General features: G+C 37.9%; 1 protein-coding gene across 1 annotated transcript in view; it reads left to right on the top strand.

The window, feature by feature from the left end:
- Window positions 1-5,566: 5,566 nt before the first annotated feature.
- Window positions 5,567-17,811, top strand: part of asic4a (acid-sensing (proton-gated) ion channel family member 4a) — a 95,095-nt gene continuing 82,850 nt past the window's right edge. Inside the window, exon 1 of the mRNA XM_084121781.1 lies at window positions 5,567-6,657. Coding sequence (XP_083977907.1) covers window positions 6,082-6,657 — 576 coding nt within the window. The 5' untranslated portion in view covers window positions 5,567-6,081. The remainder of the gene's footprint in view (window positions 6,658-17,811) is intronic.

The raw sequence follows: 17,811 nt of genomic DNA, 5'->3' as shown, positions 1-17,811 counted from the left end.
ATTATTTTAGATGTTTAACTATCCCTTACAAAACAATCAGCCTAGCGAAAACAGTAATATTAATATTGAAGCTCTCTGAACGAGAGAGTGAGACTAGTGTAAGAGACATAAATGGAGAATAATAGGGTTTTCATTTTGAAAATGAAAATGAAAATTATGTCATTAATTACTCACTCATTCTCACATAGTTCCAAACCCGTAAGACTTTTTTCACAAATGAAGATATCTTTAATGAAATCTGAGAGATTTCAGCTACGCAATTACCACTTTAATGCTTCTAAAAGTTCATTAAGAGATCGTAAAACTAATTAATATGAATTAAGCGGTTTAGTTAAAAGTTTTCTGAAGAGACACAATCGCTTTATACAATGAATAGACTGAATTTAGTTTTTTTTTTCACATATAAGCATTCTGTCCTGAAGATAAACGAAGTCTTACGGGCTTGGAACGACATGAGGGTGAGTAATTAATGACAGAATTTTCATTTTTGGGTGAACTAACCCTTTAATAATTAGAATGTTTTCTTGAGCACCAAATCATTAAATCAGAATGATTTCTGAAGGATCATGTGACACTGAAGACTGGAATAATGATGCTGAAAATTCAGCTTTACCATCATTGGAATAAATTACATTTTCAAATATTCCAGTAGAAAAAAGCAGTAAGATTATTTGACAATTTTACTGAATTTTAGATCAAATTGACTGCTAAACATAAGATACTTCTTTCAAAAACATAAAATCTAGCTGACCCCAAACTTTTGATTTGAAGTATGTCACCACTGGATGCTGCAATTGATCAGAATCTGGTATTTCAGAGATCTCTGCAAGAAATGAAATAGATACGTTTTGATATGACTTTGATAAGACAACCACTAGACACACGTGTAAAGGCTTTTTCCTTTAGGACTGCCATTACTTATGACTGGACTCCTCTTTACATGACTGCCAGTGAGATAATGATACAATGCTTGGCTTTATTTCATGAGCCACTCCAAGCTTTTCCCATTTGATGACCTTTCACCTCCCCACCATCACAAATCAAACGAGTCGGAAAGCGTGAAAGAGCCAAATTAAGTTGTTCTGCTGGACATGAAACACTAATCACATTTTGATATATTGAGTGGTTTCAGTACACTTCAATAAAACATTATTCTTAGGGTCAGAAGGGTCCCAGGGGAGAAAAGAATGAACCTTGACCCTTTCTCTGAAGTTCACAGAGCGAGTCCTTTTGTCAGTCTACTAAAACTCTCTCTGCTCTTCAGGGCAATGCATTTACACATGGTACAAAGTGAGTTTCTACAAACTTGATGTGAAAACGGGCTCAGCCTGTCAATGAAAGCTCTTATTATGCATTGAAACCTCAGAATATCATGCAAGGTTACAGCACCAGAGCAGTGCTCTCAAATCTCCCACAACCGCTTTAGCACATCAAAAATAGTGGGAAGAAGCATCGGCATCTGAACATGAAATAAAAATGCAGTTTTGAAGTTTTCACCGGAAGGTCTATCTGCTTGCATATAAAATGATCATTAGATTTAGTTACTGATACACAATGACTGCAGTGATCTTTTGTCCCCTTTTCACTCATGTGTGTTCTGTGTGTTTACCACTTCAAAGGCAGTTCTGCGGGCTGGAAAAATCAGCTCCACATCGCCCCCTACGACATTCATGGTTGGATCCAACCAAGCACCAGCTCTGATCCAAGAACCATCACCACTTTTGTGGAAAAGGTGTATTAGATGAGAAATATCCAGCTCTTCTCCCCCCTTTTGCTCTGCTTTTCTGTGCTGACACCTCATGGAACCGCCAATCCAACAAATCCCAAAATAAATGTAATGTTTTCAACTTAATGACTGGAGTGTACCAGAGCTGGTTATTTATTTGTTTATTTATTTTTATTTTTGGTGGAGGCAGGAAATAAACCTGTTTGGCTAAGGCTGTTTTCTATCTTGCACTGTAAATGCCCTTTCTAGACATTTCCTGAATATTATTTTTGAGTGACTGAGTGATATGATTTGTCAATCTGAAGTAGAATTTCATCTGTCATTGGTTTGTCCATTGCTTGATTTATGCATTTGTTCATTCATTAATTCATTTAACATTTCTCCAGGGCTGCAGACAAAAGGTCAGCCTTTCAAAGAATATGGTAAATATTGTATTAATACCATCAGAGATTCCTCTTCAGTGTTATTTTAGTATTTTAGTATTTAGGTATTTATTATAAATACTTTTTATTGTAAATTTTCTTTTTAGTTTTAGTAATTTTATGTGCTTTTGTCGTTTTTATTAGCTTTATTTAATTTAATTTCAGTTTTAGTTTTAGTCATTTTAGTACTAAAATTTTATTTCAGTTAGTTGCCAAAGCAGCATTTTTCATTATTTTTTAAGTTGAAGTTTTTCATCTAAAATGTATACTTTATTTTATTTCAGATTGATTTCAATAAACAAAAAGGGTTTTTTTTTAAACAGTTTTGTTTAACACTGTTCCTCTGCATTTAGGATGATTCACATGATGTCATATTCTGCTGTTTTTCTGTAAATTGGGGAAAAGTCTTACATTCTCTCCTCTATAACATCATTGAAGACAAATCTATCGCAGAAATGTGCTATCCAAGATAATGTCTGTGTAAGCAGTGACATAAGAGGTTTTCAAAAGGTATTCCTGACACTTCCGGAATGAATATCCCTCACAGTAGATTTTTCTCTCACCCTCACCGTTCCAAACTTACTGCTCCTGATAATATCTCACCTTGGGATCCTGGTGCAGAATGGAAATGCTCAAGCAACTTTTACCATAATAACAGTCACAAATATCTATAAAATAAGTTGCATGCACAAGTGAATTTGGCTCACTGTATACTAATAAAATACATTGGGACTGTGATTGGTCAGTGGTTTACTGCAGCAGATGTCAGTCTTAGTTTAAACCTTATGGGAGAATCCTGCCGATACAATACTGTACAGTATATTTTGCAAAGTCGTAAAAATAGATAGCTTCAAATATTTCAAATAGCTTCAAATATTATATATTCTCACTGGCACATCAGGCTCATGTCCATGTTTTGCACCAAAGGCAGCATTACTCGGTTTTAGGAGATTTCCTATGCCATATGACAGATGTGTCCTCTGAGCATGTTGCTGTCTCATATCACTGGAACAAGGTTAGGATTCATTCCTCACCCTGTCCTCCCTCCCCCCACAGTGCATCCATCAGAACAACATGATGAAGCCCCATTTTGCTTCCAACATGTAACTGAAAACAGTCTCCTTTGGGAAAGAATTTTTAAAGAAAACAAATTCTTTAAAATGAAAACTTGTGTTAGGTTATGAGGTATATGCAGAGAGTATGACTGACTGAGCATTCTATGTTTGACGGACTGGAGCATTAGGTGGCTGATAGATGCATAAATAATGTTTGAATAGCTTTGGAGAACACTGCCACTCAGGGGTAAAGAGAAACCCAGAGGCTCCAGCAAGCTCTAGAGGCTCACCATCAAGTGACTGTTGTATAAAGTGTTGCATAGATAAGTACACACACACACACACACACACACACACACAAAAAAACCTAAATGCTATTTGTGTCAAAAGCTAGACGCAAGGGTGATTCTAGTGCCAGTCTGATATTCAGGGATTAGCCCAGACCTCTGTGTACAGTATGTTTATCCAGGGCATCCTTTGAAGTGGAATGTTAGAATATCATACACTCTTTTAAAGAAACACTGAAATATTTCCAGTGAGGAGGCATTTTGTGAGAAGTAAATCTGTCAATATTACTGGAGCTAAAAATAAAAGGTCCCACTAACACTTCTAAGAAAACATGACCTGGCATGGAAACCGAAAAACACAAGACTGGAGAGAAACTTTACATAAAACCAGCTTTCTTCTGCTTTAGAGTAATCCTGCATTGCTTAGACACTGGTGTTAAGAGGAAAATACACCAGCATTAAAATCAGCATGCATTATGTATTTGGGCTGTAGGACACATTAGTGGGAAACACTTTGTTGTCGCATTTATTTGTCTTTGTTGTCCCAATAAAGTCCCTTATAATTAACTGATGACACTGAGTAATTTCTTTACAATTAGAAAAACACATTTGCATTTGTCAGAGTAGTAACGGCGCTCCTTCAGAATCCCACACAGGTGTAATGTTAGGTGAGGTATGCTTTTTATTTATTTTATTTATTTATGGTTAGAAGATAGATAGAAGTTTTCACAGTAAGGGGTGCCCTTCCACATAGAGTAAATATAGAAGTAGGACATCTCCATTTACAGAGAACAATATTGAAAATATAATAGGGAAACTTATTATACACAGATATAATGCATATATATATATATACAAAATCCGCGATGGGACTGAGCTTGAATAGCTTCAGCATCAGCAACTTATAGTACAAAATCGCTGTCAATCAAAAGGAGATGCAGTCTTTCGATAGACCCTCCAATCATCACACAGAAGCCCAGATTCCAGGCCAGCCCACACCTCCATTCACCCCCAGAGACGCTGAACGTCCGTAGGCGGGACATAATCGCAGCATTTATCCAATGACAGTATAGTACAGTGTATACGTACTGTATATACATTTATTTTATTTTACATTTATTTAATGTTATACAGTACAGTATATACATAAATTTTTTTTATTTTACATTTATTTTATGTTATGCATCCCTTTTATGTAACATACATACATGTATGTATCCTGTTGTACATAGGTACTGTATGTATGTATGTATATGTATGTATCCTGTTGTACATGCTTAATACTAATCAGTACTAAGTAAGAGAAATCAAAAAGTTTGTTTTGGTTCTTGAATTTTTAATGCCTTTCGATAAGCCTTAAAACACTGCTTTTCTCCAAACGTTTCATCCCACAGAGATATGACCTGTTAAGTTAATTGCATTTATAGAAGAAAACCATGCATTAGGGAGATGCGTTTTACATAATTTTGTTTGGCAATAGAAAAACACTATTAACAGCACAAGAGTGCTCGCCTATGAAAGAAGCTAAAAAGTGTGAAAGTAGGGTCAAGATCAATACGGTATTTCTGCATCTTCTGTGTCATCCGATCCTAGATCGGGAGACAGGCACTAATTCAAATTCGTGCCGGAGCCCGGTGATGCTACCATTAATTCCTGATAAGAAAGGACCGTTGTACTGCTTTCCTTAATCTTTGACTGATGCTTCTGCACGATCAATATCCTTTCTTTCTCTATTTCCCTTTTTCTTTGTTTTTTTTCTCTTGAAGATTGATTGTTCAGACTTGTGAGCTGTTTATGCTCACTCCTCACGCCTCATTATTGTCGCAATTAGGATGTCTTCTGGGACTAAGGTGGGGGTGGATGGGTGGGGGGCCGACATTAAAATCCACTGACCCTCCTGATGTTCTCATCTTGTCCGGGATGTTCAGCGAAGCAGCCTTTGATGGCAACTTATTGTGGTCAAGGGGTAAGAAAGCATCTCAAACAAGTGGATTAAGTGAGAGAGCGAGAGAACGAGAGGGGGCTGCGAGTGTATACGTATGTGTATGTGTGTGTGAGAGAGAGAGAGCGGGAGACGGAGAGAGAAAGCGAGAGGACTGAGAGCGTGGGGGGTGTTTGAGTTGTCGATGCTTGTGCCGGTGAAGAGGAAATAATCAGTGTTGCTTCCTCATGAATTATTAAGAAGCCCCCCCAGCCTCTTTTAGCTTGAGCCAAAATGCTGCATTTTTATCTGTCTCTATAAAGCAAAGAAGAGGTTTGGTATATGTTTTATTTTGTTGTTGTTGTTTGTTTTCCTAGGTGTATCACAGCTGGTAAGCAGGACTCGTAAGCGTGCTGAACAAGTGCTCAGATGAGCAGTCCGAGCGCAGCACCACGAGCATCAGCACTGAAGAGCTGGAACTGAGAGACAGAGGCAATTCCCTCCACTGCACGCGACTGCAACGGCCGCCCTCGCTCTCGCTCTGCATGCCTTTTTTTCCCTTCCTTTCTTTCTGGAGTTGAGATCTTGTTCGTCAGAGCAACGGGAGTTAGTGGAAACTGGGGCTCCAAGCTGTTATCCAAGCATCCCAAACGCAGACCTGGCTGCCCACATGCCGATCGAATTTGTTTGCAAAATCAAATTTGCAGAGGAGGATGAGAAGCAAAAAGGCAACCAGGATGGGGACAAAGAGAGCCTGATCGAGGAGAGCTGTAGCCCCCCAGTCAAGGACCTGGCCGGCTTTGCCAGTGGTAGCTCTCTCCATGGAATTAACCACATCTTTGTGTCGGGCCGGCTGGGCGTCAGACAGACCCTCTGGGCTCTCGCGTTTCTGGTGTCCCTGGCTCTCTTTCTGTACCAGGCGGCAAAGTGTGCCATCTCCTACCTGGAGCATCCTCACGTCACTGCGCTGAACGAGGAGGCTACCCCGGAGATGGTGTTCCCCGCCGTGACCATCTGCAACATCAACCGTTTCCGCTTTTCCGCTCTTACCGACGCCGACATCTACCACCTGGCCAACCTGACCGGCTTGCCCCCAAAAAACAAGGACGGCCACAAGCCCACCGATTTGGAGTATCCGGCACCGGACATGCAGGACATCTTTAACCGGACGGGTCACCAGCTGGAAGAGATGCTGAAGAGCTGCAACTTCAGTGGGCAGAACTGCTCGGCCGGAAACTTTACAGTGGTAAGCTTGAGGAAAGTTTCTGATAGCGATTTTAAAAGTTGCACTTTTGCTTTAGGAAGTTAACTTTAGAGGAAAAGGAAATGGCAAAAACCACATTTGGCCATTTATTATTAGAATCAAAAACATTATGGAGGTGTAATGAGCAATAAATGTCCATTTTCCTGTATTATATTGCAGGAATAGTGAGTTTTTTTTGCACTTTAGGACTGAATGTTCTGTTCTCAGTTAAAACTTAGGAGTCTGCAGGTGTTGCAAACAAAGTCAATTTATCTTTACAAGAGGAAACAGTTTCTGTCAGCGGTGAGGTGGATAGATATGCTTTCTTCTCTGTTTTCCCCTGTAGTGACTATTCATTTGGACATAGTCTTTGTAAATAGGGCACAGACTGGGCTTGCTACCCTCATTGTGTTCACAGGAGGGATCCTGTTTCCCTGTACTCATGATTTCTTATAATGTACCGACAACAGCGGGAGATTCAGCTGTTCTCCTCAAGGGAGAAGAGCAGGGTGCATTTGTATATTTACTTTTCTGATGTTTGATACCTCCACCAGTGTCAGTCACTGAAAGTGCGCATGGCAACAGTATTGCTTTGTAAAAACTCTCGCTCACTTTTCATCCCGCCTATGCCAAGAGTGAAGTTTCCTCAATGTTGTATTTCAATCCTGTCACTGTTGGAATTAAATATTTAGAGTCTGAGATCATACATGATTTTTGCATTAGTTAAATTGGTTAAAACGAATAAAACAAATTCCATAAGCCCCTCAAGTGCACTCCAGAAGGTCTTATATGTGTCCATCATGCCATATTTATTAAATTTATGTGTACTGATGGATGGATGAATGAATATTGCTTTGGTAATGGCAAAGAACATTTGTCAAGTCATAATAGGATGTGTTGGACATACATAGCCTTACCTTCCAGAGACAGATACATTTTCCGTCTTATCTTGATAACATGGAGTGACCCTTTGATGTGTCGTAGAGCTTTAGTCTTCTGTTCTACTCAAGGTTTCTCTCTCAGGTAGATACATATATTTGATCCTAAGTACCATTTATGATACAAGAAATTAAAAGTGACAGTTGAGACTCTCTCGGCTTCTCTCTTCCACTGCTACTTTCTTTCACTTCTTCTGTATGGTTTCTCTCCCCATTGGCCACAGCAGGGAAAGTACTGTTCTGCAGAAAGATAAAAGCAATGTTGAGAAGAGAAAGCGGTAAAACATGTGACAGGCAAATGTGAAGTGTTGTCCTCACTGTTGTTTGTGCTTACTGCATCAGACATTAAAAGACACATTTTCTCACCGTAATGTCGTTCCAAAGCTGTATGAATTTTTTTTTTTCCTTTTTTTCTGTGGAGCCCATTGGAGAAATTCTTGAAAATGTATTTTAGTCCAGTATCACTGAATTGGGACTAAAGCTTTCAAGCCTAAAAGTCTCATAAAAGTAGTCTGTATGACTTTAGCATTTTAAATGCGAGTCTTCTGGAGCCACATAATAGCTTTGTGAGATGAATAGTTGAGGAACAGAACAGAATTTCGTTATTGCATTAAAATCATCTGGCCTTGGCCTCTTTGATATGTTCTCAGGAGATAATGAGAGAAGTAACAATGTCTGATTCATCAACAAATGATTCTTTTGAGTGATATCTTTTTATTAAATCAGTTGTTTTGATGATTCATTCACAAACCAGGTCAGATTTAGTTCTTCTGACTCATGACTCTCCTGTTCCATTAGCAGTAATTAATAGCTATTGGAGGGAAGTCTTATCACTGAATATCAACTTAAATTCCTTACAGAAAGTTATTTTATGATTTAAAAAGACTTAAGGTGTGGTCCATTAGTAAAATTTCGTAGACAAAAGAAGGTCCATTGTCAATAGTGTAGCAATGTATGAAGCACAGCTTTAGAAGTTCGAATAGCTTTCCGCTGGTGATTCCACTTGACCAAACCGAAGGTTAAATTCGCAGTCATGTGGATTCCTATTGAAATGACTGGATTTTGTCTGCAAAAATTTGCTGAACCTACTAAATTAATACACAAAAAACAAAAAACAAAAAACAAAAAAAACATTCTTCATAATTTCTCCATTTGTCTTTCACTGCAGAAAGAAAGTCCTACAGGTTTGGAACAACATGAGGTTTAGTAAATTAGGACCGATTATTTTTTTAGAATTATCTTAAGTATTTGTTTCTGAAGATGGGATGGGCTATCCCATGTCAGGCACGGGCCTCTCACGAGCCACAGAAGTACTTCTTTATAAATGAATCTGCTTGGAAAGTTCCCTGCTCCACCATTCTCTCCCATCAGCCCTGTGATCTGTGTCTGAGAGGCTGTCAGTTAGATTAGTTACAGGCATCTTGCTGTCTCCACGCATGACGAGACACTTCCTCCATCCCACGGGCTGCGCAACCCAGGCAGAAAAACAAGGAGCAATTTTGAGAAGCATCTCTTTAGCCTTTCCTGTGTGACAAGATTGCAGATGTAAGAGTAACCGGGATCACTGCGACCATCCCGGAAGCTTCGTATTAACAGCAGACGACTGATATTTTTAGCATGAAGTGTGAGAGATGACCTTAGCTGAGCTCGCTGGCCTCTGGGTGCGAGCGGATCACTAGCCTGAGGAAAAGAGCACACGGCGTGCTCGTGTCTAGCCGATTCCAGATGCTGTGTTTATTTAATAACTGCATCAGCAGGGAAAGCGGTATATTTTCGATCAATCTCATCCCTGGCATTTAGCCCCACTACTTGGTTTCAGCAATTGCACTCATAATATGAGCTGTTCATTTGTCATTCCCACGCCCTGTGTCCTAGAGCTCTTCCCGTTCAGAAACATTGTGACAATAATCATTATACCAAAAGAACAGAGGTACTTTTGAAAGTCTGCATCGTGAATCATCAGATGGTTTCATAATCAAACAAAAGGGCCAAAAATCAAAGAGAAATGTTCAAATTGGATGTGCATATTCATTTCATATTCATTTGTTGCCAAGCACAGATGTTTAATTTATGGTCTTTGATTTATGCTGTTAATAAAAATAGCATTTCCATTTTGCCTCATTGAGGTAAATGAATTATGTAACTGCATTCCAATTTAATGTAGCATTTTGTCTGTCTTGTACAAGAATTTCCTCTTCCTAGAAAGCTTATTGCAGTTGACATGCATAACACATTTAAAATTTTACAAACAGCACATCAGTCTGGAATGTTCATGAAGTTTGTATTTATGTAAAATGAATAGGTCTTTGAATTACTGACATTGACAGAAGGGTCTTAATCATTTCCAGGTATGGGCTGCACGATTAATCTTATTTTGACCATGACCGTGATTTCTGCTTCTTTTGATTAATTCAGCATAATCATCTGCGATATTGGCTCTCTGGTTATTTATCCTGAAGATTTTTTTTTTCTCTTCTTCTATTGACATTTCTGTTAACTTGCATTGATAACAAGCCTCCACGAGCTTTCATGCTTGGGGTTTGCCAGATTTCAAAGAGATTTTCTCTTAAATAGATACATTTTCTGCCTAGTGTTTTACTTAATCGTAATCTTTAGTGTTTACACACACTCTTTGTGCACTGCGAATAAACAGACAAAAAACACAGACAAACATTAGTAACCTCAACTGAGATATTCTGCTCAAATGAGAGTGTAATAGAGTCAGTGTGTTCATTTACAAGGCCACTTGTGCTATTTGCTGTTACCAAATCTGTAAGCAAAAATTCTTAGTGACAAACTGCAATAAATACATATGAATATTGTTTGCAATTGTGGTTGCTGAATAAATGTACTTGCACAACCTCTGGGCTGGGTTTCCCAAAACCTTCTTAATGCTACGTCGTTCTTAAGTTACACCTTAAGCTGTACCTTATCGTTAATACGTGTTTCCCGAAACGTTCTTAGTTAAGTATACCTTCTGTAAGTCATACGTTCGGAAGGTTGGTCTGGACCTCTCTTAGCTTCACCTTATCACTGTTGCAGGTCTATATGAAAATAATTCTGACGTTTTAATACACACAGACAGTGTTCATTTAGGCTAATTAAAGTGTTTTCATGCAAAGAATAAAATTGTCAATCACACTGATTGTTGTTAGAATTTTAATTATATTATTATTATATATTATATTATTAATTTAATAAAAGAGCGCTTTTAAAGGACAGTGAAAGCATAGGCTACTGTCAATTAAGTTCTATTCAGACGCTAATATTGTTTCTCATGGGCTCGTCCGGTATTTTAAACATTTACAGGGGTAAGTCCATAATAAGAATCCATAATATCAGTGTTTTTCTCAGCCAACCCACGTAAAAATCTCTGTCCAAATTAGTACCTACTGTTTTTTGACAAACAGGTCGTGTGGTAATTGAATTGCCGTCTGAATCCACATCTCTGAGTTTACAAGAAGAGATTCAAAATTCACTGTTTTTTGATCACTGCCGCGCACTGTACGTAAGATGTACACTTTTATTACTGAAATGCTGGAAAGTATTTACAAGAACACTATTTCATCGCAGCTCCACCTCAGCAAACAAAAATGGGAAAGAGAATAAAGCACGTAACACTTTTGAAATGGTTATTGTGGCATATGTTACAATTTTAAAATATGTAGGCTAGGCTATTATAGGCTATTATAGTTTGGATTTTTTTTATAATATCCAATAGTCCTAATAAATGTAATTTCAACTATTTCTGAAGTGCTTCTTTTATAAAGATCACCGCTTTCTCACATAACGCAGTGAAATGCAGAGAATAATTGATTCTCGAGTCATCGATATAAGCAGATTCAGCAACATCGCCACAGACAGCAACTGGTAACGTCGCACGTAAGAAGGTATATCTTAAGCAGCTTCCAAAGGTATGGTTCGGGGAACACGCCTAGAAATGGTACACCTTTAGTTAAGTTATACCTTAAGAGTCTTCGTAGCGCGCTAAGAGACAACGTTATCGGGAAACCCAGCCCTGAGCTACAATACAACGTTTTTGTTGTTGTTTTAATAGAAAAATATTAACATAATTTGTAATTATTGGAATTAATATTCAATGTTTTAGCTTTTCAGAAAAGCTTCTTAAGGTCTTACTGTTTTTTATAGTGTAGAGATTGTGTTAATGTATATTATAAATAATATAAATAAATGAAACTAAATCAGGAAACTATATGTAAAATTAACCCTGTGTATGAGTTGACATTCTCTTGATTTCTGCTTATGTGAAAATGCCAAAACTGATTAAATGTAAAAAGACAATTTTCAAATGAACTGCAATTATAATATTTGTGCAGCCTTAATTCAAGGAGTCTAAATCAGGTTTTGATTACACTGTGGGAGCCAAATGTCCAAACATGGACAGAAAAAACCTGAAATCAGCTAAATTAGCTTAATAATGTCTTAATAAAATTGTAACAATGCAAAAGGTTTCTATGAGAGTTATAGGATTAGAGGATAGAAAATACCATTCATTCAGTGTAAAAACAATAGAGGTCATTGGTAAGTTCTCACCATGATAGAAAAATGTGTGTGTGCGAATGTGTGTGCATGTGTGTGTGATTTGCAGCATTATTTGCTTTCTGTTTCCCTCGACATGGGGTATAATTAAAACACTCAGGTGTTATTGACTCATGATAATTGCTCACAATAGATATCATAATAAAATGTTTAGACATAATTGAATATAAATAGATTCGCTTCAATTTTCCTTTCCACCTAACTGTCAGCCCCTGGTGGTAAAGGGGATTGTGAATGCTTTAGCTTAGTCCACCACGTAAGTAGAGGTCTTTGGTTCTTTTAGCCTGCTCCACTGTGTGTGTTTGCTCTCCCGCTTGCTTTGTTTGCAGATGCATTTTCCAATTTTGTTTTAAGCAAGGACAGATCCCTTGTGCATATATTCCAATGGATAACCAAGTGACACTGACCTAGATTGATCAAAAGCCCAGGGTGAGGACAGATATTATTATAGGGCCTCTGTTAGCATTTGTCAGGTCAGTTTGGAACTGGAGTGTTGAGAAGCATATGCTTTAATAGATTTGAATTTGAACTGAATTTGTGCCAATGGCTCCTGGGGTATGGTGATATCTTTAATAAAACAAGTCACTTCAGAGTTTTCAAATGTCAGGTGTCTTGTCTTGTGCATTTTGCAGCATTGCACAACTAATCTTTCTTTCATGTGTTTAGAACTGTGACCTAGTTGTTAGCACATGCTCCAGACCAAGGGGTCAAGATTTAGCTGGTTAGTATGTGTTGGCAGATGTCATAACTATAGCTTCCACCATCTGGAAGCAAAAGGCATCTTTCTCCATTGACAGTTATCAACTGTTTTCTATTCTAATATGTTTTAAAATGTTCCTTATTCCTGTGAGGGCAAAGCTGAATTTTCAGCATCATTACTCCAGTCTTCAGTGTTACATTATCCTTCAGAAATCACTGTAATATGCTGCTCAATAAATATTTCTTATTATTATCAATGTTGAAAACAGTGCTGCTTAAATTATTTTGGAAACTGTGATACATTTTTTTATTACAATGGATAAATAGAAAGTTCTAAAGAACAGTATTTGAAATAGAAATCTCTTGTAACATTATTAATGTCTTTACTATCACTTTTGACCAAAGTGTTCTTTCTTAATAAAAGTATTAATTTCTTTAAAAAATCTTGGTTGCACTTTATTTTACAGTACGTGCACTTACATCTATACTTACAGTGTACTTACCTAAGAAAGCACTGCGTAATATAAGGTAACTTCAGGGTCCGTACCTAGATATTACAAAGATATTGTAATTACAACAATAAGTTCATAATGTACATGCAGAACAGGACTGTAAAATGAAGTTATATATATATATATATATATATATATATATATATATATATATATATATATATATATATATATATATATTTAGCCTATTTATTTTTTTAAATCACAAATAGTATATATTTTTGAGGGCTCTTAAAAGTCAAGGTCAAGCTTTATTAAGGTCCCTTATGGGCAATTTGGATGCAGCACAAGTACAGTACATCTTAAAGGTAATACTAATGCATTACGAATTACAAAATACAAAAAGTACATAAAATATATAAAAATAACCTAAGAAATTCCTTTAAGACTATTTAACAATTGAATTGCACAAGGAACAAAGGAGAATTTGTATCGGTTATTTTTCATCTTTGGTAATCTATAACGACGACCTGAAGGCAGCATAGAAAACTCCGGGTATAGGAAGTGGTCACTATCTAGAATCACAGAATGGACTCAACAAACAGAACTGTCAAACTTCTTTGTTCTTAACCTACAGTATGATCTTCCTACTGTTTGTGACTAATTAGTACATTTTTATGCTTCACACTAAGGTTTCCAAACCAGCAGCTAATAGAAAAGGACAGCACTGGCTCTATATACGACTTATAGAACAATTCCATCAATGTCTTGTCTATATTAAAGTATCTTCATTTTCTAAGACAATATAGACGCTGCTGTCCCTTTTTACACAAAGCCTCTGTGTTCACATCAAAATGCAATCCTTTATCAATTGTCCCCAGATATTTATAACTTTCCACACATTCCACCTTCTTGCTCTTAATAAATGTGATTTGAGAAGATTGTGTTTGTGTTCTAAAATCAATAATCATGGCTGGGTTTCCCGAATCTTAAGCTGTACCTTACCGTTAATACGTGTTTCCCAAAACGTTCTTAGTTAAGTATACCTTCTGTAAGTCATACGTTCAGAAGGTTGGTCTGGACCACTCTTAGCTTCACCTTATCACTGTTGCAGGTCTATATGAAAATAATTCTGACGTTTTAATACACACAGACAGTGTTCATTTAGGCTAATTCAAGTGTTTGCATGCAACGAATTTGTCATTACACTGATTGTTGTTAGATTTTTAATTATAATTACCCAAAGGTACATCAGCTAGCAAACCATTAAAGGCTTAATAGTCTATTTAAAGGGAATGATTGTGGTGGGGAGTTTGCTCAAACTATGGCAGCGATACGCAGATACGAATTTGCGGAGCACTTTCAAAAGCCAGTGAAAGCATACTGTCAGTTAAGTCCTATTCAGACGCTAATTGTTTCTCATGGGCTCGTACGATATTTTAAATATTTACAGCGGTAAGTCAGTGATTTTATTGCCGTCCGAATCCATAATGTCAGTGTTTTTTCTCACCCAACCCGCGTTAAAATCCCAATATTTCATTGCAGCTCCACCTCAGCGAACAAAAATGGGAAAGAGAAGAAAGCATGTAAAAATCTGAAATGGTTATTGTGGAAGCAAAATATACAATTTTAAAATATGTAGGCTAGGCTATTATAGGCTATTATAGTTTGGATTATTTTTTATAATATCCCATGAGTCCTAATAAATGCAATTTCAAATATTTCTAAAGTGCTTCTTTTATAAAGATTCTCGAGCCATCGATATCAGACCATCGCCACGGACAGCACCGGGTAACGTCGCACGTACAGTAAGAAGGTATATCTTAAGCAGCTTCCTAAGGTATGGTTCGGGGAACACGCCTAGAAATGGTACACCTTTAGTTAAGTTATACCTTAAGTCTTCATAGCGCTCTAAGAGACAACGTTATTGGGAAACGCAGCCCATATCTTTTGTCTTAGATACATTAAGCTGCAAACAGGCATCATCACACCATTTTACAAAGTTATCAACCACTGGACTATGACACATTTCATTATTTTCTAGAAGACTCACAATAACAGTGTCGTCAGCAAATTTTACAAAATACCTATTGTTATATTTACTTATACAATCATTTGTATATAAATATATACAATAAGGAGACAAAACACAGCCCTGAGGAGAACCTGTAGATGTTATCAGGGGGGCTGAAAGACTACCATTTACTTTCACTCTCTGAGTTTTTCAGTTAAAAAAATCTAAGACCCAACCCATTAAGTTAAGATCAAGATCAAAATGAGTAATTAACTTATTTGCTAAAATATGGGGTTGTAGGGAATTAAAAGCAGATGAGAAATCAATAGATAAGAGCTTAATGTGTGATTTACCACCCTCCAAGTAGTAATACCATATTTAATAGAGTTGTTGTTGCATCTTCGACATCTCTCTTTGTTCTATAAGCAAACTGAAGAGGGTCTAACAGATTCTTAGTTTTAGATAACAACTAGTTATTAGTTACTAGTTTCTCAAAGCATTTCATTATAAGTGTGACATTGATTTTGTTTTGCTGACTTTCATATCCCAGTTCAGGATAGTTTCTAATGAAGAGTTTGAGACTCATGGCATGGGTGCTGAAACATGGCACTTCTATGCAACCGTAGGCCTACCGAACAAGTGTCATCGAGATAAATAGGCATGTTAACGGATAGCTTTTTCAAGAATTATAAACCTCCTTGCAAAAGTTCTGGAGATGGAGCGGTGTCGCGTGTGCTTGAGGTACGAGACATGTGAAGGCTTTTGGCAGTAACAGGTGTTTCACATTGTGTTAGCGAGGAACTGGCACTCTTCGCTCCTGAGGTAGGATGTCTTTCTCTCCGAGAGCTCTGTGCTGTGTGAGTGACATCAGGTCCCCCTGCGGGCTCAACGTCTGGCTCTTCTCCGCGTTCCCCCCACTCCTTCTTCCGTCTTCCTGACAGAAACACAGGAGTGAGGGAGCGTGAAAGTGACCGCAATCCCGCGGCTCTGTCCAAACAGCCCGTCAATTAGCCACCCAGTTCCGCTGTCGCAGGTCTCCACAGATTATTGAACCGCTGAACTGCCGATACATAAAAATCCCCCACTCAAAGCTTCAGCCTTCAGCTGCCCGTAACATTGTATCCCTCCTTCAGCACGCTAGAGACACAATTGCATGTGAGAGGCATAGCTGTAAACATGCTTATCCTCAAGGCATTCCTGCTTTTAGGGGACGTTGGGACTATTGTGAGTGTTTATGTTTGTGTGAAGGAGACAAGGGCAGACGGAGCAAACACACATAGACACACAACCAATCACAGCGGGGCTATTCAAATCCCCGGCAAATAGATCAGCGCTCTTTAGGCTAAACACATCAGCAGCAGCATTCCATAAGACAACCCACACCTGAGACTGATCGCTGTATTATGAATGCAGAGGCGGCGTTTCACTCAGAGGATTTTTTTCCCTGTGTTACTATTCCTCTCATCATCCTCCGATTTAGCCAGCCGACTACATCCGAAAAGTCTACAGCTCAAGGGATAGCTTTAAACTTGGCGAAAAAAGCAGGGCCCTAATATTTGGAGGCTGTAAACTCCCTCCAGAGTCCACAGAGACATTAGTTCCCACTTACATTTGTCTCTTTCTGACAAGCTGTCCGGCGATCTGTTGGAACGAGTGTATGTGAGCGAGCGCGCATACGTGCTTCATCATATACTGATAGACTTGGAGGAGAAGATTGATAGTAACCCCTAACTTCGGCTGTTTGCTTCACCCTCCCTCCTAAATCAATATATTCCTCTGTCAGATTGCTTCCCAGGCCCTAGCCCGGCATGACTAATTATCTTGTTCTTCTGGTTTTGGCGGGAAGTCTGCTGTGTTTGATAATGAGGAGAAACTTATCCGTATGGATACATTTGCACTTCAGCATATATAGCTAAATGCATGTGTGCCAATAAAATAAGTTAATGCAGTGCACTTTTCTAATGCAGCAAGATGGATATACTCTCTGGCATGCTGTTTACACATGCCGCAAGAAATTCTGTTTGAGCTTATTTTTCATTCAGAAGTTCCTCTTCCCCGTGGCTTAGAGGCAATAAGAAAGTGATAAGCCCTGAAGAGGTGCACAGCAGTCGTCTGTCTTTATATCTGACTGGATTTTAATCGGGGCGCACAATGATATTCTGCGTCCAGTTTCCAAGCTACACGTCAAATACGTCACCACAAATCATATCTGTTGTTAGGCCCCATCTTTCATCTCAGCCTCTCTTAAAGGCAAGATATCAGCATCCTTTAAATAATTAAATGATTTAACAAAAGTTGTGTAAAATATATATATATATATTAATTAATTGTTACTTTTATTCAGCATTAAATTGATTCAAAGTGACAGTAAAGACATTTCATTATCACAAAAGATTAATATTTTAGTTAAATACAAAGTTCTGCCATGAAACTCTAGATGGCGCAGGCTAAAATGTCCTTAACCTAATCTTCTTACAATCACATCATTCTCTAT

Source organism: Abramis brama, assembly GCF_963993115.1.
Source record: "Abramis brama genome assembly, chromosome: 8".
In the NCBI taxonomy this organism is placed as follows: Eukaryota; Metazoa; Chordata; class Actinopteri; order Cypriniformes; family Leuciscidae; genus Abramis; species Abramis brama.
Note: the sequence above shows the minus strand (reverse complement) of the source record. Positions and strands in the feature narration are given on the sequence as shown.